Genomic DNA, 25,438 nt, shown 5'->3' with positions numbered 1-25,438 from the left:
ATGTATCCTAAGATCTCATTACTCACTTGTATTTGTCTAGTGTGGTTAATATGCTTGAATCTCATTATTGTAAAGGAGTACAGATTCATCCCTCATGATTCACATAAATGACATGTTTGCTCACTTTGCTGTAGCTAAGACACCCTTGTGAGGACCAATGGTGAGACTTGGCTTGATCTAGACCTAGTGACTGTGAAGAGAAGTCTTGCCAAGGATGAATATCAGAGAAGAGAATGCAAAAAAGAAAAATATATAAAACAATTAGTACTAGTACTAGTACTAATAATAATAACAATAATGATAATGATGGTAATAATTGGCTTCTCAGCAAAAAATGAGGATGCTAACCAAAATGAAGCCACATACTGCAGCCTATACAAGTATCAAGGATGAAATCAAAGTGTCTTAATAGTCTGATAAAGTATTGATATTCGTGACACAAGACACTCGCTCCTTCACACACACTCGCACAGGACTAGCAAGAGACTAACACAGCATACAAGTCTTGGCAGCCAAATCAATATTGAATGGAATGAGTCACATGAACAGCTGATCAAAATAAACTTAACAGACAGACCCGACATGTGTTATAAAGATACTGTGTAAATATATTAGATGTTTAAAGTTAACAATTGAGTGGAAAATAAATATCATTGGCTGATCTGCTTATAAATCTGTTAAGCATGTAAATAATGAGACTAAAGCACAATGCACAGACAACTGTTTACAACTGATACTGAACTGGTACAGACAGACTAATCCTGTGACAAAACAAGTATGAAGACTCACAGATGAAAGAACACAAACATATTAATACTCATATGAAAGAAAATATTACAAAAACTAATAGACGTCAGATCATACTGAGGCACATGTTATAGTCACAATTATGGAACTGCAAGCCTTAATTAGTAATAGTATAAGTAGTAGTAATCTTAAATCATAGTAACTGAGGCCTAGGAAAATGTTGTCAGCCATTGAGTAGCAAGATTCCAAGGCTTTTGGTGTTCCAAGTGAAACAATACCTTAAAAATAAGCTGGAAGTTAAGAATAGTTCAGACATTCGAAGTCCTTCCTTCTGAAATCATGCGTTGCCTTGGCACCTAAATACTCCACGCTGGGAGTTAAATTCATATACAAAAAACGATAGACAAAATTATACGCCATAGATTTTAATATGTTCTCTCAGAGAGCATTAGTATTTACATATCATATGATGTCAATTCGTCCTCTTTGAGTCATTAGGTTAAAAGCTTCATGTGCTATTTGTTAGATGGAAAAGATCCTTAAAATAACGGGTAACTTCATAACTCGAGATGAATTTTCATACAAAAAATTGCACGCTACATTATATGTATTTGGGAACACATACTTTGTACCAATACTATGTACAGAAATCTCAATGTAATCTTTGATCCGTTTCATCAGCAACTAAAGCTTCCCTTGTCTTGGGATCAAAACACATTACGTGTTGGTCAAACTCAATCAAATCCACCTTTGATTTGACTTATGTACACACACCTACAAAACGTAATTAACATAAAAAAAATAAAACCTTTGTGCACACACTAATGTATTTATAACTTATATAAATACTTACATTGAAATATCACAGATATCAGAAAAGCAATCATTGCAGCAAAGAATCAGTGGATGAGAGCAACATCTTTGGTACACAGCAGATATGAATATGTATGCAAAGCACCATCCAGAATGGTTTTTCCTTCATGCAGCTTTAAAAAAATGCTAATGACTTCTTATGGCCTGGTGTTAGTTATGTCTATGATAAATATCCCTGCACCGGCATAAGACGGCTGACATTCCGAACCACACCACATATTCGTCACACCTTGCATCTTCCTGGGAAATTAGACTGGAATATTATTAATGACCCTTTCCCAGTGTTTCATCATCTGCTACAACTATTCTCACTCACAAACCCATGGCTGCCATAGCTGCCTCTTATCTTACTAGTCTCACTCTCTTTTGACTGTGGCCTGCCTTTCACTCCTTATCATGCTCCAGGCTCAACACCTTTCCTGTCCTTTTCAAGGTCTCAGTATTCCATCTGTCAAATATATTTCCTCTAATAAAGTCTAAACTAACACTAGTCACGTACATCCACTTATCATCTACTTTACTTGGTAGTTAAAACATATCTATCAATAGTAAAGCCACTGGAATCTACTCTAGATAATATGTAAAATTATACTTCGTATTCATTAGAAAATAAATAAGTAAATAAAAACTCTGAGGAGCAGGTAGCATGGCCACTAGTTATATACTTCTTATGGCACCGAGTATGTCATCTTTCTGAATTACGGCTTCTTGCTCAAGCTCAACTATAGCGAATGACTAGAGGCTGATGATTTATACCTGCAGCTGATATATTACGAACCTGCATTACTATAGCCACATATTGCATTTATCTGTATATTTGTTGATAACTTGTATATTGCTAAGCAATGTTACATTTCTATGGCACATTAGAGCAGCTTTCATGCAGCTGTTTCTTGAGCTGGAAACAATTCCTGGCCTGAAAAATACACATTTTCATCCCAGCCTTCAATGGCTCTCGAACTTCTCCATAGACAAAAATTATTGGTAAAGTAAGACACACTACACTGTCTAAATTCATAATCTGCAATAAATAAGAATGCATATATGTATCACACTTAGGAGTAAAAAAATGCTCTAGAATACTGTAAACTAGATCACCCCTACAGAAGATATATATCTTGATATATATTAATATACTATAATAAAACTAAATAGAAAATTAGATAAACAAAAATATCTTTACAAAAAACACTAAAAATACAAGAATAAATAAGACATTAGAGCACTGGCAATGAGACAGCAATGGAAAATACAAAAAGGTAAATAAGTAGAGCCAAATTTGATGAAGACAGAATGAGTGAGGGATTTTTAATTATGAGAAATTATGGAAATAATTAATACTGGTTGTCTACTGGGACCAACTGAGTCAAAAAAAAACAATAGAAGTTAATAATCTCAGTGCTCATACATAAAGTAAAAGTGAGGAATGATTACAGCACACAAAAAGGAGTGAGTGGAAGAGAGTGGAAAGAAGGGCTAGGGTAAAGCTGTCTTCCTGGTGACATTGGTATTGTCATCCTTGCAGAAAGTATTTGAGCGACTCCCCACAGAGGGTGGAGTGGCAGCGAAGACCCCCGTGTCCCCTCCTGGCCTGCTTGTCACACTTGAGGTCCGACTTCTTCCTTCAGAGGAGAGGTGGACGGAGGAGGTGGGGCTGGAACCTCTGCCAGCCCCCACCCCTGTGTTACGTCCAGGTTCCCTTAGGGGCGAGCGTGTGCTCCTGCGTCCCTGAGCTGCCACCCTGGGCCGTACCAAGTTGCCGTTCTTGATATCTACTGGTTTCCGAGGATCCCTGGGAGTCCTAGGGCCATGAGAGTTACCTTCTGGTTGATTGTGTGGGGCTGGTTTGTTCTCCTGCAGGGCTGCACTCCCTGCTGACCGGGTGAGGGTGTTGCTGCCACCCCCTGCCCTGCTGAGGTTGTTAGTGCTGCTGCCTGTCCCTGTTCTGCTGAGGTTGTTGGTGCTGCCTCCCCCTGCCCGGCTGAGATTGTTGGTGCTACCTGTCCCTGTCTTGCTGAGGTTGTTCATGGCAGTGCTGCCGCCTGATCTGCTGAGGTTGTTGGTGCTGCTGCGGAGCTCTGTCCGCTGGTGGGTGGGGGTGCGACATCTGGTCTCAGTTGACTGAGTCCGGCCAAGCTGAAAATTTTTGTCCCTCTTACCAAACATGGAGAAAAGAGACAGTGGATGCTGATATATGGCACACAGTGTCAGGATGCTGTCTAATGTTAATCACAAGCTGTGGACATAGCTGTGCATCTTATAGGAAACTGATACCATGGTAGATTACCCCACCATGTGGGATAACTTAATTACGATATAAAGGCTAGGTCAGAGCTGTAACTGCTGATAATATAGCATATAGATACAGAAAACTTTTCCTCCTTTAGCAATTAGTTTAATACTTTCCATTTTTTTTTATTTAAAGAAAGAACCAAACACAGCTAAAATGAAATGGCTTTCAAGATAACCAATTATGGATGAAAATTAATAACATCAACATATCAATAGAACACAAAGAAGGCATTGGACAGAACTCTGCAAATATCCATACAAAACTGAAAGAAAAATAACATCAATATAAAAACAGCAACAGGAGAAGCATAGAATATTTCCGCAGCACAAGTCACGAAGGCACACATCACTAATACAAATGATCCTGAGAAACAGAGCCATTCACTCAACACAGCACAACACAACAGGCACACTCCAAACCTTATCATTGCCTCCCCTGTGCACTGGAGTCAAACTCTGGCTTCTTTGGGTGTGGCTGGACTTTCTGTGGGGTATTTCATCTTCAGAGGCAGAGCTCCCTGTGGTCTATGGGAAGGGAGGCAGAAGTGGAGACGGTTACTCACAGCTCAGGGACTCTTGCTAAGGGAATCAGAAACAGGGCATAGCAAAGGCTCTTGTATCATGGCACAGAGCTTGCATGGAGGAGGATGAAGGAGAGGATAGAACAAGGAAAAAAAGTGTGTGTGTGTGTGTGTGTGTGTGTGTGTGTGTGTGTGTGTGTGTGTGTGTGTGTGTGTGTGTGTGTGTGTGTGTGTGTGTGTGTGTGTGTGTGTGTGTGTGTGTGTGTGTGTGTGTGTGTGTGTGTGTGTGTGTGTGTGTGTGTGTGTGTGTGTGTGTGTGTGTGTGTGTGTGTGTGTGTGTGTGTGTGTGTGTGTGTGTGTGTGTGTGTGTGTGTGTGTGTGTGTAGGAAGGTAACCAGGAGCATAGGATACAGAATGGAGAATGCAATTGGTAAAACTGTGATAGAGAAGAAAATAAGGTGAAGGATAAATGGAGGTAAGGAACAAAGACTACAGGTTGTGAGAAGGATGATTGTTGTGTCAATGCATACATAACTTATTCTCCTTGGCCATGCACTGGATCAGAAGTTATTTACATAAAGATGGGCAGGATGGCAAATGCATGCTTAATTACTCATAAAAAGTCTCCATTAAAAGTCTGTACACAATTCATCAACCTGTACATTTATCATGAAGGATATGAGAGGAACAGACACTAAATATCCAGTTATTATTCTTTAACATGAGAGGAAGTCTCTACTGGCTAAACAAAAAAAGGTTTCTGGTCCAAGGATTATGTCTAGAGTGAGATCAAAATTTCTGTAACAAAGGTACAAACTGGGACTAAGGAACATGGGATTATCACTACCTGCTATGTCCCCACAACACTCTCCAAGCCTCACTTGTATATTGCTTTCTTCCTGGTACTGGTCAAAAGATTGAAATAATTCAAGTTCTAATATCTGATAATCTTACACCCTCATTCTCTGTACATAATGATTCATTCAAAACATGAATGCTCTACCATCACTTGTAAGCCTGTTAAAAAAAGCTAAAAGAGTTAAGCAGAAAAAGAGCATTGGACAAGCCTGAGTCAAAAAGCTGATCAGACATAAGCAAATAATGGCCCTTGAGCACTGCCAGTGTTTGGAAAGAAGCATATGCAAGGCATCAAGGCCACCAGTAGTCTATACATGGGATGGCACAAAATTTGAGACAAACAAAACAGTCTATACACCTGACTCACCTTCCCTGTTGTGTAAGCATAAGCCTTGCCTCATCAAGAAAATAAAAGGAAAAATAACTCAGGGTTGAAAAACGTACCACAAGCAACCAGCAAAGTATACACTGCTGGCTGACTAACAAATCATCAACCAGCTCAGCATGTGAAATGAGTGACTGGCTTCCTGGTGAACACAGCGGCCCAGAAGGATACTTACAGTCTGGCTTGGTGTGCGCTGCGTGATGGAGGTTCTCCGAGGCAGCTGGGAGCCCTCTAGTGGTCCTGGGGTTCGGGGCCGCGAAGAAGGTGGGGGACCCGATGACTTGGTGGGGGTGTGGGGGAGGGGGCGGGAGGAAGAAGTGTCAGGTCGGGACAAGGAACGAGTGAAGGTGGCCCCCCTGGTGAAGCCTCCAGTGGGAATGGTCCGCTTGGTGGAGGACTGTGTCTCCTCATCAGTGGATGTGTCGTTACCCTGACAAAAAGGAAATGATGTCACTAATCAACATTTTTTAACATTTATGGGGCTGTCAACTGAATCCCTCAAGGTGAAGCTAAGAATTCTAGGTGAAGCAAAGATCATCACTACTCACAGGTCGTGTCCTCCTCGGCCGGTCAGCTACAGTGCGGGCTGACTGGGACCTCTGGATGGCATTTTGCCTTGCCTGGGCTCGAAGAGTGGAGGCACGGGTGGGTGGGGGTGTGTGGGTGCGTGGACGGGGCAGGCTAGCTGGTGGTGTGTGACAACGGGCAGGCTCCTGGCCACTTGCTGGGGTGCGCCTTGTGCCAGGCCGCTGAGTGCTTGGGACAGCAGTGGCACTGGCACTGCGCATCAGCCGGTGGTCCCCTGGCCGGCCCGGAGTTCGGCTGCCCTCGCTGCTGGATCCTCGTGGCCTCTGAAGACAATCAGTGACAAAGTACAAACACAAGTATCATAATCACAGTAACTCCTCAGACAGAACAGGAAAGAACATGTTGATATCTTCCAGCCTGAAGTCAGTCTTGACACAGAGGAACAACATACCCGATTGGTGGAGGAAAGCTTAGGACGTGGACCAGTGGGGCGTGAAAACTCTACCACCACCAGTGCAGCGTCCTTGATGCGTCGCTGGACAGAGGCCGACAACAGAGGCCACTTGCGACACACGGCGACCCGATTGGCATTGTGTACCATGAACTTCTCCACCTGACTCAGCAATGTCTCCAGGAAGGTCAGATAAGTCTGGAAGTAAAAGAAAAGGAGATATGAATAAAGAAATAAGTTAGCCAAGGCACCTGTGGCATAAAGCACAAAAAAATTCTCTCTAGATGAAGCAGCACAGCATCAAATTGAATAAATCAGCTCTTACCTCTGACACCTCTGGAGCTCCCTCTTCTTGGTTGTCCTGTAAGAGCTGGGTTAGCTGAAGGTGAGATAGAACAGCCTGGTCAGGGCGGATCAATTCACATGCCACTCTCATTGTGTCTTGCAGGCTCTCAATGCTCCAGCCACTGTCACGTCCCAGTGCCAGAAACCTGATGGAGGAAAAGTGATGGACTTCTGCTTATTTGTCTCCCAAGACTATTATTTCTATTTTCATTGCTCCTTAAAGTAACTATCTAATACAGATAACTAAACAATTTTTTACCACACAATCTTTAAAATTTAGTGACAAATTCTTCTCTTTCTTTAAGTGTGCACATGTGAAGACCTTGAAGAAGAGTAGCAGTACCTATCAGAAGCCAGAACTCCACTCATGTTGGCTGCAATGAAGCTGGTTGCTGACTCAAGGAGCTGAGCTGCAGAGTCAAACACTGGCTGGGCCCAGCGCACCATGGGTAGGGAGGACAACACTCTCTCACACCCTAAAGCAGTTTCCAGCACATTGCTCACACTCTGCAGCACAAGATTGATAGGACCATATATAACATATACATCTCCTGTTGAATAAAGAATGACTATGTTGTCTTTCAACAACTTTCAAACAGTACATATATGGTACATATATTTCATAGATCCCTGAAATACTACCTATATTGGGTATTTGATTCCAATGTGATATACATATCCTAAAACACAAAAAGATAACAAAAACAATGGAATTTGTATTTCATACTGACCATATCATCCAGCAGCTGTTTAAGGCACCTGTCCTGCACCTCAGGGGGAAGCGCAGCATAGTTCCTGGTGGGAAGAACAACAACAAAGTGTCTGGCCACCCAACGCAGGCACCGGTGGTACAGCTCATCCAGGCAGTACGCTCCAGCAATGGGAAGCACATCTAGCACACCTTCCAGACACCCTGAGCATGGCTGAGGAGAAAGAGGCGAGGTGCTAATTGTTCATCTGAATGTTATATACACATATCAACTTTCCATATACATATGTATCCATCATGCTCACCTTGTGGAAGTAATGACACATCTTGGCTTTGAGGTGCAGGGCAATCACATCCTTCAGGCCATCAAGAGCTAACATGTCTGCCAGGGCTGCCAACTCTCCAACCCTTACTCCCTCAGGAACTGTGCTGGTGCCACTGTAGATGTGCTTGAGGGCCACCATGACACTCTCAGGTGAAAACCTGGACACAGAAAGCCACTTTCATTTCAAGAGATAAAGGAATGAAGATCAAGCATTATATGTATTCATATACAGTGGTACCTCAAGATACGAAAGCTTCTGTATGCGAAAATTTCATTTTATGAAATATGTGAAGATTTTTCGCTTCTTATTACAAAAAATTACTCAGCATATGAAAGATACGAAACAAAACTCGAAATTCCCGCGTGCAAAAAATTTTAAAATTTGCACCACACGTCGTCTTCTTGCGCAGTTTAATGACACTTGCCTGAGTCATTTCAGGAACATATTGAAAAATAGGCAGAAACAAAGTTCCTTGGATCATTATTTTTGAAAGGTTTCCTGGTCAAGACAGCCCCTGACCACGATGGCCCTATGTTTACGCTAACGGCCCCATGTTTACCATGACGACCCTGCACCAAATTTTGGGTTATTGTCCTCTTATTTCTTTCATTATGCTAACTCGTTAACCGCGGATGGCAACTCGGCGTTCCTGAGATAGTGTTTTATAGTATGGAGCGTTAAAAACCCTAACGTATTGATACACCAGTGTACCCTGTGCATAGAGTGCATATGCGTATACAGGGTGTAACATGACTTTCTGTAAATATTGAAAGAGGTGAGAGAACATGCATTCCTAAGCAGAAAATGTTATAAACACATATGCATTCAAAGGTTTTGTTTATCAGTAAGATGATTTTAAAATTTCTGAGAGGCACGCGATAGTCCATTGTGTTTTTCATGAGATGACGATGACTTGCTGGCTAAATATTGAATGTTTTAATGTTATATTTTGCAATCTGTGGAATGTTTCAGTATCTTACATTCTAAGATAGATTGTATTAACCCTTTCAACACTGGGACACATTTTTACCTTCAGAAATATGTACGATTAAACCATTTTATTGACATCAGGAAGGATCTATGGAATTCAAAAGATTAATGGCCACAGTCTTCACTATTTTAATCCCACACATAAGTTTCTGAAGCTGTATAAAATCACCAAATAGTAAGCACCGTGAATATGAAAACACAAGTATGCAATTTACTGATAAACATTACACGATAACATAATTGCGGTGATTAAAAGTAAGTACTCACATATGTACTATGTGGTACAGTACCTATCACTGGGTGAGGAAGGAGGGGGAAGGACGGGGGAGTGGTGAGCGACTGATTTGTTAATACAATCTGTCGTCGTATAAGATGTTGTATTAACAAGTATAATTTCAAACCATCTTATGGATAAAAAAATAAAAGCCGAGGTCGTCGTGGCAAACATGGGGCCATCGAGGAGGGCCATCATGGCCAGGGGCCATCTTGACCACTAATGGCCTCTTTTGAAAGAGGCCATTAGTGAGTCAAAGTGAAGGTCAAAGTGATATGAAAAAACAGAGAAGGGAAGAAGAATCTGATAAAAATTAGAAGCTGAAAAAGAAATACTAATTTTAAGCATCTCGTAAAGTTAAGCATTAATTGATGAAATTTAGAAAATGAAAAAAAATAAATAAATAAAATAATCTTAAGCATTTCATAAAGTTAAGTGTTAATGTTTCCTGCCATTTTCTACATTTTCTGCCATTTGCCCTCTTCTTCTGCTGCCATTTTTGCTTTCAGATATTGCCTTACTCAAAAGGTGAAGTTCCACAATTTCGTATAATTTTTGTATTATCATTTTTTCCTTTATGTTCTATCATCTACTTCATTTACAGGTATTAATGGTTAGGTTAGGTATATTGAATGATTTAAATGTATTTGGCTCTTATTTCATTCTGGTTTTACCCTTATTATAAAATTTAACCCGTACAGCGTCAGCAGATCTGAGACTTTGTGATTTCGCCAGTGCTGGCCACGTCATGGATTTTTTTTTTTTTGCTTAACCAGTCTTAAATGATGTGAAACAAATGAAAATGACAGTCATTCCTCCCAGAACTGACTGGAAGTGGTATTAATTGGTGCGAGATATTTTGCGCTAAGGTTGGCGACTTAGCAAAGCCTTATGTGACTAGTTTATTTGCTTCCTCGTTTCTCACCAGTCGATCCCCGAGTTGGACACATGCATAATATCGTTCCTGAGTTGAAAGAAAAACAACATGTCATGTTTTGCTGTTTGGGAGTGCTTGTGGATAAAAATAGACACGAGATATCGCGAGGGAGTGTTGCCTTTCACGGTGCAAATACTTTCCGAGTAATATATACTTGTTTTTCCTTATAACAAAGCGATTGGAAAATTCTTATTTATGTCATAAAATATAACAGTTACCAAAAACAACTGAAATGGTAAGAGTAAGTATTGGAAATTACGCTTTGTTCATATTAGCGAAGTTGAGGCGTCAGTTTCCCGCTACACCTAGCTGAAGGCAGCAGAAACTGCTAAAGTTCAGAATTGTAATAAATAAATACAGGAAGCATTCATGTTAGCAGGGACGAGGAGGCAGCATGAGCAATGTCTACAGTGCATGATGGCAGTATAATGGTAGGTTTTGAGAACGCAATACCTCCGAAAACACGAGAAAGCTCGCCGACGTATCTCGTACGTCTCTGACGCCTGGTTCGCTCAGAGTAGCCGACGTATCTCGTACGTCTCTGACGCTGTACGGGTTAATATGGTGCTTTTATAGGGCTTGGAACGAATTTGGCAATTTAAATGTAAAATGTGACTCATTATACGAAAAAAATCATGATACGAAAGCCACTCCAGAACTAATTAATTTTGTATCTAGAGGTACCACTGTATATAATTGTATTCAGACCAATTAGATCAACAGACACACATACATACCCCTGGAGTTTGATGACATTGCCAGCACTCTCCACCCAGTGTCCTGACAGCATGGCAGCAAAGTACACACATCTTGATGCCAGAATGCATTTGTGGGCACGGATGCGCTTCTCCCCTATCTGTTTGTGGATGTGCAGACCACAATGAATATATTCACATTACAATATAGTATGTCAATGAAGTTTATTAAGAACTTCCACTATTTTCAGCTTGATAAGATATGACAGGATACATTTCAAACCATCTTATTTAAGCACAGATGAACCAATATAGGATTTTTAATGTAAAATCCAATTTTATCTACATGCTTACCCATAATTATTAATTATTGCTTAAGCCCCTATTCCCATGGCAAACTTACATCATATCTAACAGTTCGAGGAAAGAAATGAAAGAAATACTTGAAGCGCCCTAACTCGTTTTCTTTGCAAAGACCCTGCCTGTTTTCTATTCCCAGGTATCAGCCATCAGGCCAATTCCCTCATTCGCCTCTGGCCTAGGTCATAGAGGGGAGGGAGGAAGGGAAACTCAATTATAATTAATAATTATGGGTAAGTATGTAGATAAAAATGGATTTTACATAAAAAATCCTATTTGTTATAACAAATACTATCACCTATAATTATTAATTACAGTAATTGCCTGCGTATCCGAATTATAGCAGCCTGGCGGACATACAAAATATCCAGATATGTGGAATTTCCTCTCCCTGAGATAAAAAGAAGCAAAAATGGACATACTCTTCCAGGTTCCTGCCCGAAGAACGGCAGGAATACTCTGAATTTTCCTTAACAAGGCACTTGTTGCCACTGCTCTAACTTCATGTACCTTCACCTGAACCCAGCGCATGTCCTCCTCAGACACATCCACATGTGCACGCTGGATAACTTGACATCCAGTGGGAAATAGTATGAGGATGCACTACACGCCAAGGCTCAGAAACCATTACAAAAAGGCGGGGAGCATCTAGGGTGACAGTCCCTGGTTCTACATAGGTACTCCCGAATGGCTCTGACTGGGCACAAGAGCCTGTCCCCTTCTAAGTTGCCCATGTACTCTGTAAGAGCAGGAATGGTGAAGTCGGACTGTGAAACATCACCTGGGAGTTGAGTCTTCACTAAAAAATCCGGGGCTAAAGAGAAAGTCATAGAAGCCCAACCCTTTGAGGGACAAACTTTTGCTGACAGTCCGTGCAGCTCACAAACTTGGCGAGCAGATGCTAAAGCCAAGAGAAAGGAGGACTTTAGTGCAACGTCCCTCAAAGAAGCCAAACACAAAGCTTCATTAAAGAATGTAAAACTAAGGATAAATCCCACACAGGAATGCATAGTGAACAAGGAGGAGCCGACTTAGCAAACCCCCAAAACAGAGCTGACAGATCCTTATCTTGTGAAATATCCAACCAAGCCTGCTGGAAAACAGGAGCCAAAGCCAAACAATAGCTCCTAATGGATGGCAAGGACAAATGTTTAGTGTCCCAAAGAAAAAGAAAAAAGTCTGCCAAGTCCATCACAGAGGTCGAGAGAGGATGACAATCCCTCGACTCACACCAACCACAGAAGACGGACAACTTTGCCTGATAGACTCTGGCAGAGGACCGTCTGACTGGACAGGCCATAAATCAAGCAGCCTTCCGTGAAAACCTCTCTTTCAGAAGAGACGCAGGAGAGTCTCTACGCATGAAGGTGAAGAGCCCCTGACGACTTGTGAAAGAGGTGGTGATGAGGCTGGTGGAGCAGAAAGGCCGATTGCAGTAACACCCAAGGATGGTCCACAAGGAGACTCAGAAGCAGAGGAAACCAGTCTGCCTGGTGCCACCACAGGGCAATTAGAGTCACGCAAACAAAAGCGGAATCTCTGACTTGAACTAGCACCCGCTGAATCAGAGAGAAGGGAGGAAAGGCATACAGATCCAAGCCCTCCCATGGAAAGGCAAATGCATCCTCTTTCCAAGACCCCGGGTCGGGCAGGGGAGACACATACAGAAGCAGTGCCAAACAGATCCACCTGTGGCACACCCCACACCTGGAAGACCTGCCTGCACACTATGGGATGCAGGGTCCACCCTAACCCCAGACACTTGCAACTGAGGACATCTGCTACTGCATTGCGCCGTCCCGGCATGAACCTTGGGAGAACAGAGACCAAGTTGTCCCCGCACCACCGGAGAATGTCCCCTGCCAGACCAGAGAGAGATTCGGACCAAGTGCCCCCCTGCCGAAGTGTCTGAGATGAGAGACATCACTGTGCCCAAGACTTCCTGCTGAAAGGACTGCAGAGCCCGGAAAACAGCCATCATCTCCAGGTGGTTGAAGTGAAACCTCTGCTCCTGTGGAGACCACACCCTGAGGCTAGAGAGTCCCCTAGATGAGCACCCCAACTGTGTCAGAAAACAGAGACTGTTCTGGAGATGCCATCACAAAGGGAGCTCTCTTGATTAGATAACCCAGAACCATCCACCAGGAGAGGTCTGCCAGACACCACTGTGAAGGAGGAACTAGCCACCAGAGAGGGTCCAACACTGCCTTCCAATGATTTTCCAAGCACCACTGAAGGGACTGAGAGCATACTCAGTTGCCTGGGACAAGTCTCTCCAAAGAAGCCAGATGACCCAGGAGTGACCTCCATAGAGACACTGTAGGGGCTCTGTCCTCTAAAAAATCCTGCGCCACTGAGAGAAACTGGCTGATCCTTTCTGACGACAGAAAAATCAGAGCCCTCACTGAATCCAGCACCATGCCCCGGTACTGCTTCCTTTGGCTGGGTACCAGGTCTGATTTGGGCAGATTGATATGAATACCCAAGTGAGCACACAGACATAACACAGCCTGGATGGCACCTATGCACCCCTGGAGAGTCATCCCTGTGACCAACAAATCCTCCAGGTAACAGCGCAGGGAGATATCGTGTCGATGAGCCCATTAAGACACTGGAGCCATCACCTTGGTGAAGACCTGCAGGACGGTGGCGAGGCCAAAACAAAGAACGAAGAATATCCTTATTTGCCTTGGCCAATGCCGAGACCAAAATTCCAAAACATCCTGTTCTGTGTTCGAAGCAGCACCAGCCCAAGTAGCCAACACCTAGTCTGTCCAACAGGCAATGTTAGCCATGGAGCCACACACTTTCTCCATTTGCACCAACAGGAGGGAGGATAAAGACTGCCAGGTTGCCCACCGGCCGTAAACCCCTCAACACCTCATTAACCAGAGGAGGAGCCAGAGAGGCCCCCTCAGGTAGATAAAAAGACCTGGCTCAACCATACCAGTCCCTAGACAACTGAAAATTTGTGGAGCAAGGCTTAAGCTCCTTCAAGGACCTGCACTGGGCTTCCTCACAGAAAGCTTGACCCATAAGCAACCGTGGGAGAGAAAAAGAGGGCTGGAGGGCAAAACTGCGCCCTGAGCCCTTTCTACCCCCATAAGGTGGGACAAGGAAGGAGCCTCAGGAGCAGGAAGATGAAGATAGTCTCTCACCTGGCCTAATGAGGTGCAAAAAAGGGAAAACACCTACTTGATTGGGAGCCACATCCTCCTCTTCATCTTTGTAAGATTCGTCTCAGGAAAGAGGATGGCCAACTGGCATTGGAGCCGAAAGACATTGGCCCACCCCACTGCCACCAGGCACAGCAGTTGGTCAGCCAGCCTCAACAGAATCCTCCTGAAAAATTGTAAAACTGGACGGCACAGACTTATCAGGGTCCATATGATTCACACCAATGCGAGGAAGGGGATGGTCGCCAGGCATGGGAGCCGAGGGGCACACACCAATCCCTACACAAGGCACATGAGTCTGGTTGCCCAGCATGGGAACCTGAGCTGAGAAGGGGGAAGTCCATCAGACATAATAGTACCAAGCTCAACCCCCAAAGTATGTGGAATGGTCTCACGCCTAATCCACATGAGGGGATGATGGGCTGGCTGCTAGACATGGGAGCCGTATGGCAGACGCCATCCTAGAAAGGAGTCTGGCTGCCAGACATGGGAGCCGTATGGCAGACGCCATCCTGGAAAGGAGTCTGGCCGCTATGCATGGAAGCTGTATGGCAGATGCCATCCTGGAAAGGAGTCTGGCTGCCAGACATGGGAGCCATATGGCACATGCCATCCTGGGAAGGAGTCTGGCCACCATGCATGGAAGCTGTATGGCAGACGCTGACCTCGATTTCCTGGGTAGTGAGGTGGCCGCCAGGCATGATAGACTGATGGCTGTTGCCAATCCCACCCCCGTAAACACTGCCAGAGGTACCAGGAGCACTGGGCATTTCCCTGCCTGAACCGCGGATAAAACCATGGGAGGGGATAAAAGGCTAGCCGCCAGGCATGGGAGCCGTATGGCAGACGCCACCATCAATATCCCGGATAGGAGTCTGGCTGCCAGGCATGGGAGCTGTATGGCAATTACCAACCTCTGTATCCCGGGTAGTGGGGCGGCCACCGGGCATGGTAGAACGATGGCTGTCGCCAACCCCATCCCCGTAAACAGTGCGAAAAGTACCAAGGGCACCGCGCACTGCTTTACCTGCGTCAAGAACCACAGCATGGCAGCCACCTGTTGTGTTTAAGTCTGCAGTGGATGTTAATACCATCTCAACCTCACGACCGGCAGCACCAGTTGGCCCCACTTGCCCTGGCTTCTGCATAGCCCCGCTCTTACCCGGCTGGGAATCATCTACCTGTGAAGCCGGAGACTGAAAACCAGAGAAGGAGGAACCTTGGGAAGAGGAGAGAAAGAGAGAAAGCCAACCCAACGTCACAAACATCTTATACATGTGTTTATGTAGCTGCTGAGACAAAGGGGAAGACTTGCACTTACCAGAAAAAGAAGCCTTCCTCCTCTCAGTATGATCTTTAATATTATCCAAAAGACGTAAAACCTGATCGTGTGACAAGGCCTTGCAGCAATCATAACGGAAAGCAAGGCTACAAAACACCTCCCTACATGACAGACACTCCCCACGAGGGCCAACCGTAAGAGACGGGAGGGAACGAGAACACTTCACACACTTACGTGGCATAATAACACATTTACAACTCCCAGTAGAAGAAAAACAACCCAAGGAGCAATGGAAGGCAAACCAATCGCTGCTGAAAAGAAAAAACAACGAGCTGGTGAAAGAGATAAGCTGAAGACTAAGCCCTGCGACAGCAAAGAGGCGAATGAAGGAATCGGTCTGATGGCTGATACTTGGGAAAGAAAACGAATAAAGGCACCTCAAGTATTTCTTTCATTTCTTTCCTTGAGCTGTTAGATATGATGTAAGTTTGCTGTGGGAATGGAGGTTTAAGCAATAATTAATAATTATGGGTAGTAGTATGTGTAATAACAAATGTAAATTATATGGAAAGATCAGACTCATAACCTCTCACTTCACATATGAACCTGATGACAAACCTGAATAGTGACATCTGTGTTAATCTCATTGAGGAACATCCGCAGCAGGTCCTCCCCGAGCTTAGATTTCTGTTCAGCATTGCCTTGCTCTGAGGGATCTGCAAGGACACGCAGATGAGAGGGTGAGGGAGACACAGTGGTGAAGCTGGTGATAACATTGCAGGATGGCACAGTTTATCATAATTATTCAACATCAATTATATGGAGTTGGTTACTAAGATAAAATAACTAATAGCAAAGAATGGATATAAGGAATACAGTCAATGCGAAGAAAATTAGTAAAAAAATAGTAAAAATAAATCGATTAACAAAGTAAAACAAAATAAAATAAGGTAAACAAATAAGAAAAGCTTCAGCCATGGAGTACGTACTGTTGGAGCGATCCAGGCTACTGAGGAGGCTGCTCACATCTGACACAGCTTCCTCAGTCTCTGCAGTTCCCTGGACCTTGCTTGATACGCCTGGCTCTCCAATGGAAGCGCTCTGGGTTGGTCCAAGTTCTGACAAGGAGATGTCCCTGGAAGTAGCTAAGTCGTTGGCCTCAGAAGTGGTGACCTCATCCTTGGTCCTGGTGGCTGAGGCCTCTCGTCGACCAGTGGAGTCTGTCTTCTGGCCCGCTGATCTAACCTTGCCTGTTCTGGAAGAGCTTTTGGCTGTCCTAAGGGTATGGATGGGTCGGGGAATGCCTGAGACAAAAGTGCCGTCCTTGCTGCTGGCCGATGACTCGTTAATCTTGTCATTGAGGCTCACGTTTTTCCGAGCTGGGGGCTGAGCTATGAACTCCTCACGGCCAATGACTGACTTGGTCATGAGTCGACTGGTGTCATGAGTGGAAAACAGGAGGGAGTCACTAGGAGCCGAGCGTGTCATGGCACTCTCAGCACGCTTCTTGGCCGGTGGAGCTGCAGGGCGTCTCTTGGACTTGGGAGAACTAGACTTTGATGAAGATGATTCTGCCTCAATAAACATGAAAAATCCCTTCTTCTCTTTACCTTCCTTTGCTTCCCTTGCCTCCTTGGACTCTTCCTTCAGTGCATCATGATCCTCCCTTTTCTCATGCACTTTCTTGGTAGCATTCTCCACTCTGTTGATGTCTGGTGCAGCAGACAGCACTGGGGGGAGGGAGGCAAATTCCTGTGCCTGACCCTCACTGGTTCTGGCCAAGGCAGCACCATCACTCTCTGACCTGCGTTTCCGCCGTGCCTTGGGTGAGGGAGCGTCGGCCTCAATGTACATATACACAGCAGATGATGGGCCTTTAGACCTTGCAGCAGCCTCCTTCTCAGCTGGTTTTGGTTCCTCAGCTGGGCTGGGGATGTCTTTTAGATCAATGAACATTGGGAATATGCTCTGGTGCTTCTCTTCATCTTTGTCCTTACTTGTCTCCCCACTGTCCTCACCCTTGGCCTGGCCTCCCTTCTGCTTCTCTTCCTCATCCTGTGGGCCAATGAAGCCAAACACTAGAGGAATGGAGTCCACATCCTTCACAGACCCAACACTAACCTGCCGCTCACACTTGGCCACAGACTTCCTCTCTCCAGTGGAATCTTTTTCCCGCTTGAGTGTGGAGCCTCCAGAGACAATGGGAGTGTCTTCTGAAAGGTCACGGCTTAACCTGGGACTACCACTAAAGGTCTTAAGTCCAAATGACTCTTCCGTAGGAAAGTCTCTCCTCTCTACCTTTGAGTCATTACTGCCACCTGCAACATTGCCCAGCCTGCCTTCTGGATCCTGATCATCACGTTCTTTCTCTTCATCGTCCATCTCCTCTTTGTTAATACTAGCGGTGCTCCCCTGTAACCAGCTGCTCCCAGTCTTACTGCCTGTTTTTGCTCCTCTCTGAGCAACCATATCCACACTGAGTGAGTCGGGGGAAGGAGATCGAGTGGCCTCCTCCCTTTCAGTGATTTCCTGTTGTATCTCCATGGCCTCTGTGCTCCTTTGTGACAACGAGAGAGGGAGCCGTGAGGGACAAGGGGCTTCTACTCCAGAGTCCTCTTTTGGATGCATTACAGGGAGAGCAACAGAAGCTGGGCGAGGCACAGGGTCTGTTGTAGAAGCCTCCAGGCCTCCCAAGGAATGAATGCTTCCCAACAAAGCACTGTCTACCATGCTGCTATACAACGAACCAGTGACTCCCACACTACCACTCTCTGAGCTGAGGCTGGCCGTCATCATGCTGGCTGTCATCATGTTGGTAGATGGGATATTGGAGTATGTTTGGAAGTTGTGCTCAAAGATGAGGGAACCTTTCTTGCGTTCCAACTCTCTCAGCCTCTCTGGGTCCTCTACACCATCTTGATAGGAGATGGACACACTCTCATCAGACACCTTTCTCTCATGCCCACCTCCACTTTGCCCTGCCCTGTTCCTCTTGGGAGAGTTGGTGGCTACACTACCACCAGACTGCTCAGACAGTTCATGCTTAAGACCCCGTCCTGTTCTACTCTGAGGCTCAGTGCGAACTTCACAAGGTGAGCCATCCACTGCCCCTTCAAGGACCTCGAATGTTCTGGCTCTAACCAGGGGCCTCAAGGGATCTATGGGTGGAGATGGGGCTTCCCCTTCCCTTTCCTGCTCTCTAAGCCAGTTGCTGTTTCTCTCTGACCTGGCATCAGGAACATGCTTCCCATCAATATTTTCTGATTGCCATTTCTGTCCAGCAGCCACGGGACTGCTCTCTGAGTCATGGCTGCTGGAGTTGTCCTCATGGCTACTGGGCAGTTCTACTTCCAAACTGGAAGTTTCATGGAGGTTGCTTAGTCGCTGTTCACTACCACTGTTGCTGGCGCTTGTGTTTTCCAGATCAGCACTGTCCTGAGATTCTGCTCCAAAAGACTGACTTTTACGAGGCAAGCAGTGCTTTGCCAGTGCTAAGGAGGGGCCGGCTTGGTGCTGCTGACGAGCATACATGTCAGCTTGGTGCAAAAAGGCATTCTCCTTTGTGCTGAACATGGCTCCGTATCGCAGGGGCCGTCCTTCCTTTGATCCCTTGCTTCCTGGAGGGCTTGCAGCAGCATCCCCATTAGAGTAAATCATTGTATCACCAGAGGGTTGCTCTGGGTCTGCAACTGGAGTAGTCTCTGAGTAGGAGGACCTTTGTGAACCCCGAGGAGACGTCTCCTTCTTGTCCCGTAGCCGTTCCTGCAGGGACTCCCCACTCACCTGCATTGGGGAGGTCTGAAGCTCCTTGATCATACAGACATTGAAGACCGGAGACTCCTGGCTGGACAGCGGAGCGCCCGGGGAGGTGTCATCCTGAGGAGGCGACTTCTTGGGGAGGGTCATTGAACTCTTGCGTGGGATCTTGCCATTCTGGGTCTGCACTCCATGATTGTCCAGGTTGTCTTCCACACTGTTACAGTTACTGATGCCAGACCTTGATCCATCCTTGGCACTGCACTGGGCCAATCCTGCTACGGGATGGTCAGTGACGTTCATTGTCTGCGTGGGCAACTCTGATCGTCGAGCGGCAACTCTCAGATTAGACTTGGGCCTCACTGACCCTTGGGGGGCTGTGTCCTTCACCAGTGCAGCTGTGGGTATGATGCAGGAGTCTGTATTTTCTGGTGGAGTGCTGGAGTGAAGGATGCGGGGGTGTGGGGTGTCATGGCCTATGGGACGGCGACCCACTTCCCGCACATTGCCCTTTTTCTCACTCAGGTGTCCCAAACGCAGTTGCTCCAAAATGAGCCGCTGGACGCGCTGTTCCTCTTCGTGGCTCAGTTTCTCAATTCTAATCTGGCTGCGGTGGAGGAGTGCTCGCTGCTGCTGCACTAGGAGGATACCCTCTAATTTGCGTCGTAGAGCTGCCCCTGCCGCACGACTGTTCTCCTCACTGTAAAGACTCCTGTGAAGGGGAAACACAAACTAGTCCATAATACTTCCAATAATGCAGGAAAATTACTACATACCCATCACAGCCCAGTTTTTCAAGTTGGTATGAAGTCTGCTAAATTTTTCATGCACGCATTATTAGTTTGAATATGCAAATTGATAACAGTAGGTAAAATTAATATGCACTGAGAATCAAGTGTGTAATAGGGAGCAGAAGTTTGTTTAGGCAATAGATGTGGCTGCAGTTATCCATTGCAACAGTGAAGTGCAATCAGTAACACTTTTAATTCCTAGTGGTTAGTTCCCATTGGCCCAAAGAACATGAGAGGTTAGTGCACAGGCAGTCAGCGTGAGAAGGCCAGCCTGAACATGAGAGGGAGGCATGTGCAGATTGGCTCAGGCGACCAGTACTGGCTCACTGTTCAGATTCATGCTCACTATTGTTCTTTCCAGATATTGGGCCACTCAGAAAGTTCTTGACAGTCCGAAGAAGAGATGCAGGTTCAAGTTCCTCCAGGGGATGTTGGGCGCAAGCCCTAAACCACAGGCATAAAATTAATAAATATACAAATAAAAAGCACACAAATGAATGAACACAGATAATCCATGTTGGGACCTGCCTCAATGATACATAAGGAAACATATCAAATCTATAGCCCACATCACAACAAAATCAAACCAAAGACTTCAACAAGGGTGACAGATGGAGAGAGAGAGAGAGAGAGAGAGAGAGAGAGAGACTCACCGTGTGAATTTCTGCAGTTCTTTGTATTCAACATCTGGAAGTTGGATACAAATAAGGTCTCTTGCAGGCTTTCGCCCACAGTATTGGTACTTGGCAATTTCCTGTAGGAGGTGCCACACAGCAGGGACTCTTGCAGCAAAGAACAGCTGGTGGCAGTAAACGTTGCCTCGTGATGCTTCAAGCTTCAAGTCAACAAACAGTGACTTCTCATAAAGGCTGAAACATGGAGGCCAAAACACAGAGTTACTTTCACTACTTTTCAAATCAGCTGTCAGTTTCCTTTCAAACACCTCCTATAACATACGATACATAATGCCCTCCTAGTACAGTGAAGTGTGGTAAGAAACAAGATTATTACAACACCTATCAAAGCAGAATGTTTCTAAAATATGTAATAAAGAAACACTAAATAAACACAACATTGGTGACTCAGCATAAGGTATATCAGTAAGTCAAAGGTAGAAAAGATCAAGGAAAAAAACTGCCAACAAACAGGCTGACTCAAGCACCTCCACATATTACTCTTTCCTCCAGTAAGCCACACATGCTTCTGAGTAATAAACAATACTTCAAAGAGATAGAACAAAAAAAGAAAAATTATTCATTTTTTTCTCTATAAATAAAATCCTACATGCTAAGGAAAGATTCTACAACATTTAGAAAGGTAAAAAGACATGATCAACACTCATATCATGTAACACAGGAAGCCTTCACTCTACACCTCACTTCCATGTCCCTACAGACCGTAGCAAACACATGTCTGAGGACTCTAAACTGAGAACAGATTCCTGAAGACATGACTGCTTTCGGTCTGAATACTAGCACAAAGTGAGATATAGAGAGAGCTCACTGGACACTGAAAAATCTAGGTAAAAAGTCAAAATTATACAAACCCAAACACATCAGACACCAGCTGCTCTGTGAGTCTTTTTTGTAGCTCCAACCTCTCGCGCTCATACCTCAGCCGGAGAGACGAGGACCAGGGCAGCGGGTGACGTCTGGCACGCTGTCTTACCGCTGAGGGAGGGACCAGGACAGAACAGGAGGAACACATGAGAAGATTAATAATTGTGAACAGAAATGAGGTGGAATTAACTGACACCTAAGTGTCATGTTCTATTGTCTATGAAATGCTATGTACCTGAAGAAACTGTACCAGATATAAAAATCCTCTTAAAGTAGTCATCAAATTTGTACAGAATAGTAGAAACACCATGATAATTTTGTAGGCATGTTAGTTTATCGCACTATGATATTCAGAAAGTATGTGGGAAAACAATGGTCAGCTTAACAGCATTATGTTTATCCCTTCAGAAAAGATATTAATGACACAAAGGAAGAAGACTATCAAACATTTCATAAAATTTCCCAAAACAGAAACTCGAAACTCTAAATCAACTAACCATGATTCAGTCAAGGCTACAAAAGAAATGGCCCCCAGACAATAAGCTTCAATGACAAAAACCAGACTTACTCATGACTTAAAGGAAATACGACAAAGGTCACATTCTATTGGGGAAAGGTTAGGATTAAGGAGATGGAGATAGCATAAAGTAATCAACACCAAACAAGAAATATCACCACAAAGTCAGCCATGACTAAAAGAATATGAAATCAATCAATACAAGAAGGCATTTACTGCACTGCAAGGGAAAGTATCAACATATGTCTTCACCATGTGGCTCTATGTTAATCAGCTAATGGACCAATTTTAGTGAGTGCACATAACTAAGCATAGAAAGGACCACAGGAGAGATTCAAGCTTACATTGTCGGTCCATTGACAGCTTGGGCCATAATCCTGATTAGCACAAGCATCACTTCTGCAAGAAAAAACAGGAGTACTTAGGAACAATAAAGGAAAATGTGACAGAGTAAGAATATCACACCAATAAAAGTGACAGGGTGAATATGACGGTAACATGAAGGTACAAATATCATACCAATAAGACTGACAAGATATGACTAACATGAGGGTATGATTATCATACCAATAAGGGTGACAGGCTGAATATGACTGTAACATGAGGGCAAGATTATCATACCAATAAGAGAGACAGGCTGAATATGACAATAACATGATGGTAAGGTTATCATACTAATAAGAGTGACAGGGTGAATATGACAGTAACATGAGGGTAACAATAAGTGACAGAATGAGTGTTGCAATGCAGGATACACACTTGACAACTACAGTGTGCAAGACAATTAACAGTGGTGATTGAGGAAGCAGAAATATTTTGTAGCAATACAATCCCATCACAGAATAAACTAAGTTGCAGAATTGTTGTGAAGTTCTCATTGTGTTAAAGGTGAAATGTAAATACTATCTTTTCTTTTTATGGAATAGGGAGGGGCAACAAAAATAAAAAAGAAAAGACCCACTTGATTGCCAATTCCCTAAAAGATTAGGAGAGTTAGCCAAAAATCTGGGATAAACATCTTGAAATCTCCCTCTTAAAAGAAGTAAAAATGTAGGAAAATGGAAATACAGAAGCAAATAGGGAGTTCCAGAGTTTACCAAAGAAAGGTATGAATGATTGAGAGTACTGGTTAACTCTTGCATTAGAGAGTTGGACAGAATAGGGGTGAGAGGAAGAAAGCCTTGTGCAGCGAGGCCACAGGAAGAAGGAGGTTTGTCCAAAATAAATTACAGGCTATATCAGTAATAAGTAAAATGTTAAGCTTATGGTACAAACTAAAGACCAAAATACCTTACAGCCTAAATATTGCATGACCTAACTTATAAATGCCCAAAATGTCATATAGACTAGACTTCAAATGGCTGAAAGGTCTTCCTACCCCAAATAATCATTCAACTTTAATTAATAATGGGTTTAAATATTCACCTGGCTACATTACACAGAGCTAACAAGTACTGAAACCTGGTGATGCTTATCTAGCCTAATCTAACCTATCTTATGGGATCAGGTCCAACAAATTAAGTGTGTGTGTCGAAAACTATTGATTTCCCATAGAAACACAGAGATAAAGTTTCTTACAATCCAAAATGGTATACACAAATTACCTTCACAGTGTTATAGAGAATGATACGGTAAATAATAATAACAATAATAATAATAATAGGTAATAATAATGTCCCAAGCCAAAGTCAATACCTACAGATGACCACCTGAGATCTAGAAGTGAAAATTACTGAAACATTTTTAAAACCTAACTAAAAATCGCTAAAACATTTGAAGAGCTAAGTATAAGAACACCACAGCATCTTAAGACCCACAGTACTAACCACCCCAGTGACTCACAGCCTGGGCATCTATTGACGTAAACCACAACTTACATCACCGATCAAAATATACAAATCTCACGAGCCCTTCCCCCACCCCTCTTGTACCTATCCAATAAAAACCTCCCTTAAACCAAAATACCATTAACAAAATAGAAAATGACAGCAAAACAGTACAATACGGAGGAAAGAAAATCATTAACAGCATCAATAATAACAAATGTATCTGCAAATATTTATCATACGAAATATTGAAGAACACACAGGTGAAGGCAGACCAGGTAAGGATGGGCGGAATACCTACACGTGTTAAAGTCAAATAAGGAAAACCATTTGGGCACACAGACATACAAACAGACACACAAACACAATTCCACATCCCTAAAAGGCGTGTCCTCTTGACTCACCCAAACAAACTCAAAAACACGCAAACACAACGAACACGGAACACTGTTCACTCATCCGGGACATTGACAGAGGGTAGAAGAGCGGATTGGCAGGCTTACAGCACGATAGAGGCCTAAGGGAAGTGACGGGAGTGGAAAATGTGTCGAGGTGGGACTGACAGCACAATAATAGCAGACGCCATATTGGCCAGAACTGATACAGAATGTCTAAATCCCCGTACTGTTCACCTTTATGTCTTATTTCATGTCCTTTCTTCTCAGTGTGACATGCTTAGAATATTTTATCATTTCGTTATTCTGTATTTTTGTTGTATTTTCATATGTGTGGGTGCGTATGTTATTTTTTTTTTTATCATATTCTTACACTTACGTATATCAGCATCTCGTATCTAATTTCTGCATGTCCTTTACCTCACTGACATGCCAAGGATATTTGATAATTTGGATGCTTTGTATGTTCGTAATATATTTTTTATGCTTAAGTGTGCATAATCACCTTTCTTCTATATCTACCTACATATATCAACATGATTTATTATTTTTGTCGGTTGGTAGAGCCTCTTGAATGCTGAAATCTTGTTAGCATCCCTGCCCCTCTCCCTTTCCCCATTGATCCCTATCTCTTGTACATGTTCATGCACAGTGCCATACCAACAGTAAGCGGGATAGCTAGTATTTTTGCCGCCCAGGTGCTGCATACGAAACACCGTATCTCTTACGAGCTCACGTAACTCACAATTAAGGCCGACCTCGCAACTTGTTACGATGTATACTGGAAACAGCCACATTACATTGCAATTAGACAACGGTAGTTGCGAGCTACAGGGGGCGCTTGT

The 25,438-nt window shown here is 43.9% G+C and overlaps 1 protein-coding gene across 5 annotated transcripts; it reads right to left on the bottom strand.

Annotated features, from left to right (window-relative positions):
- Window positions 1–408: 408 nt before the first annotated feature.
- Window positions 409–24,797, bottom strand: LOC123510031. Of its 5 annotated transcripts, none has more exons than XM_045264740.1 (16): window positions 24,702–24,797; window positions 22,717–22,771; window positions 21,843–21,966; window positions 20,950–21,165; window positions 16,739–20,217; window positions 16,368–16,465; window positions 10,974–11,092; window positions 8,015–8,192; window positions 7,732–7,923; window positions 7,344–7,507; window positions 6,981–7,146; window positions 6,656–6,853; window positions 6,225–6,527; window positions 5,852–6,106; window positions 4,333–4,437; window positions 409–3,756 (listed from the first exon to the last, which is right to left on the bottom strand). In XM_045264740.1, exons 2-16 carry the CDS (start codon window positions 22,727–22,729, stop codon window positions 3,097–3,099), a joined length of 6,270 nt encoding a protein of 2,089 aa, XP_045120675.1. In that variant the 5' UTR covers window positions 22,730–22,771; window positions 24,702–24,797; the 3' UTR covers window positions 409–3,096. The 5 variants fall into 5 exon arrangements, 4 of the variants coding, with proteins under 4 accessions (XP_045120675.1, XP_045120677.1, XP_045120676.1 ...); XM_045264742.1 differs by having other exon boundaries at window positions 21,909–21,966; XM_045264741.1 differs by having other exon boundaries at window positions 24,603–24,746.
- Window positions 24,798–25,438: the final 641 nt, after the last annotated feature.

This window comes from Portunus trituberculatus, chromosome 28 (genome assembly GCF_017591435.1).
Source record: "Portunus trituberculatus isolate SZX2019 chromosome 28, ASM1759143v1, whole genome shotgun sequence".
NCBI classification, from domain to species: Eukaryota; Metazoa; Arthropoda; class Malacostraca; order Decapoda; family Portunidae; genus Portunus; species Portunus trituberculatus.
The sequence above is the reverse complement of the archived record's forward strand: the minus strand, read 5'-3'. Positions and strand labels throughout refer to the sequence as shown.

Coding starts and splice junctions, on each gene's coding strand:
- LOC123510031 (XM_045264740.1), bottom strand. Junction 16,466..16,738: donor TAGCCTGGATCGCTCCAACA/GTACGTACTCCA, acceptor GTGTCCTTGCAG/ATCCCTCAGAGCAAGGCAAT. Junction 6,107..6,224: donor GGCCGAGGAGGACACGACCT/GTGAGTAGTGAT, acceptor CCTTTTTGTCAG/GGTAACGACACATCCACTGA.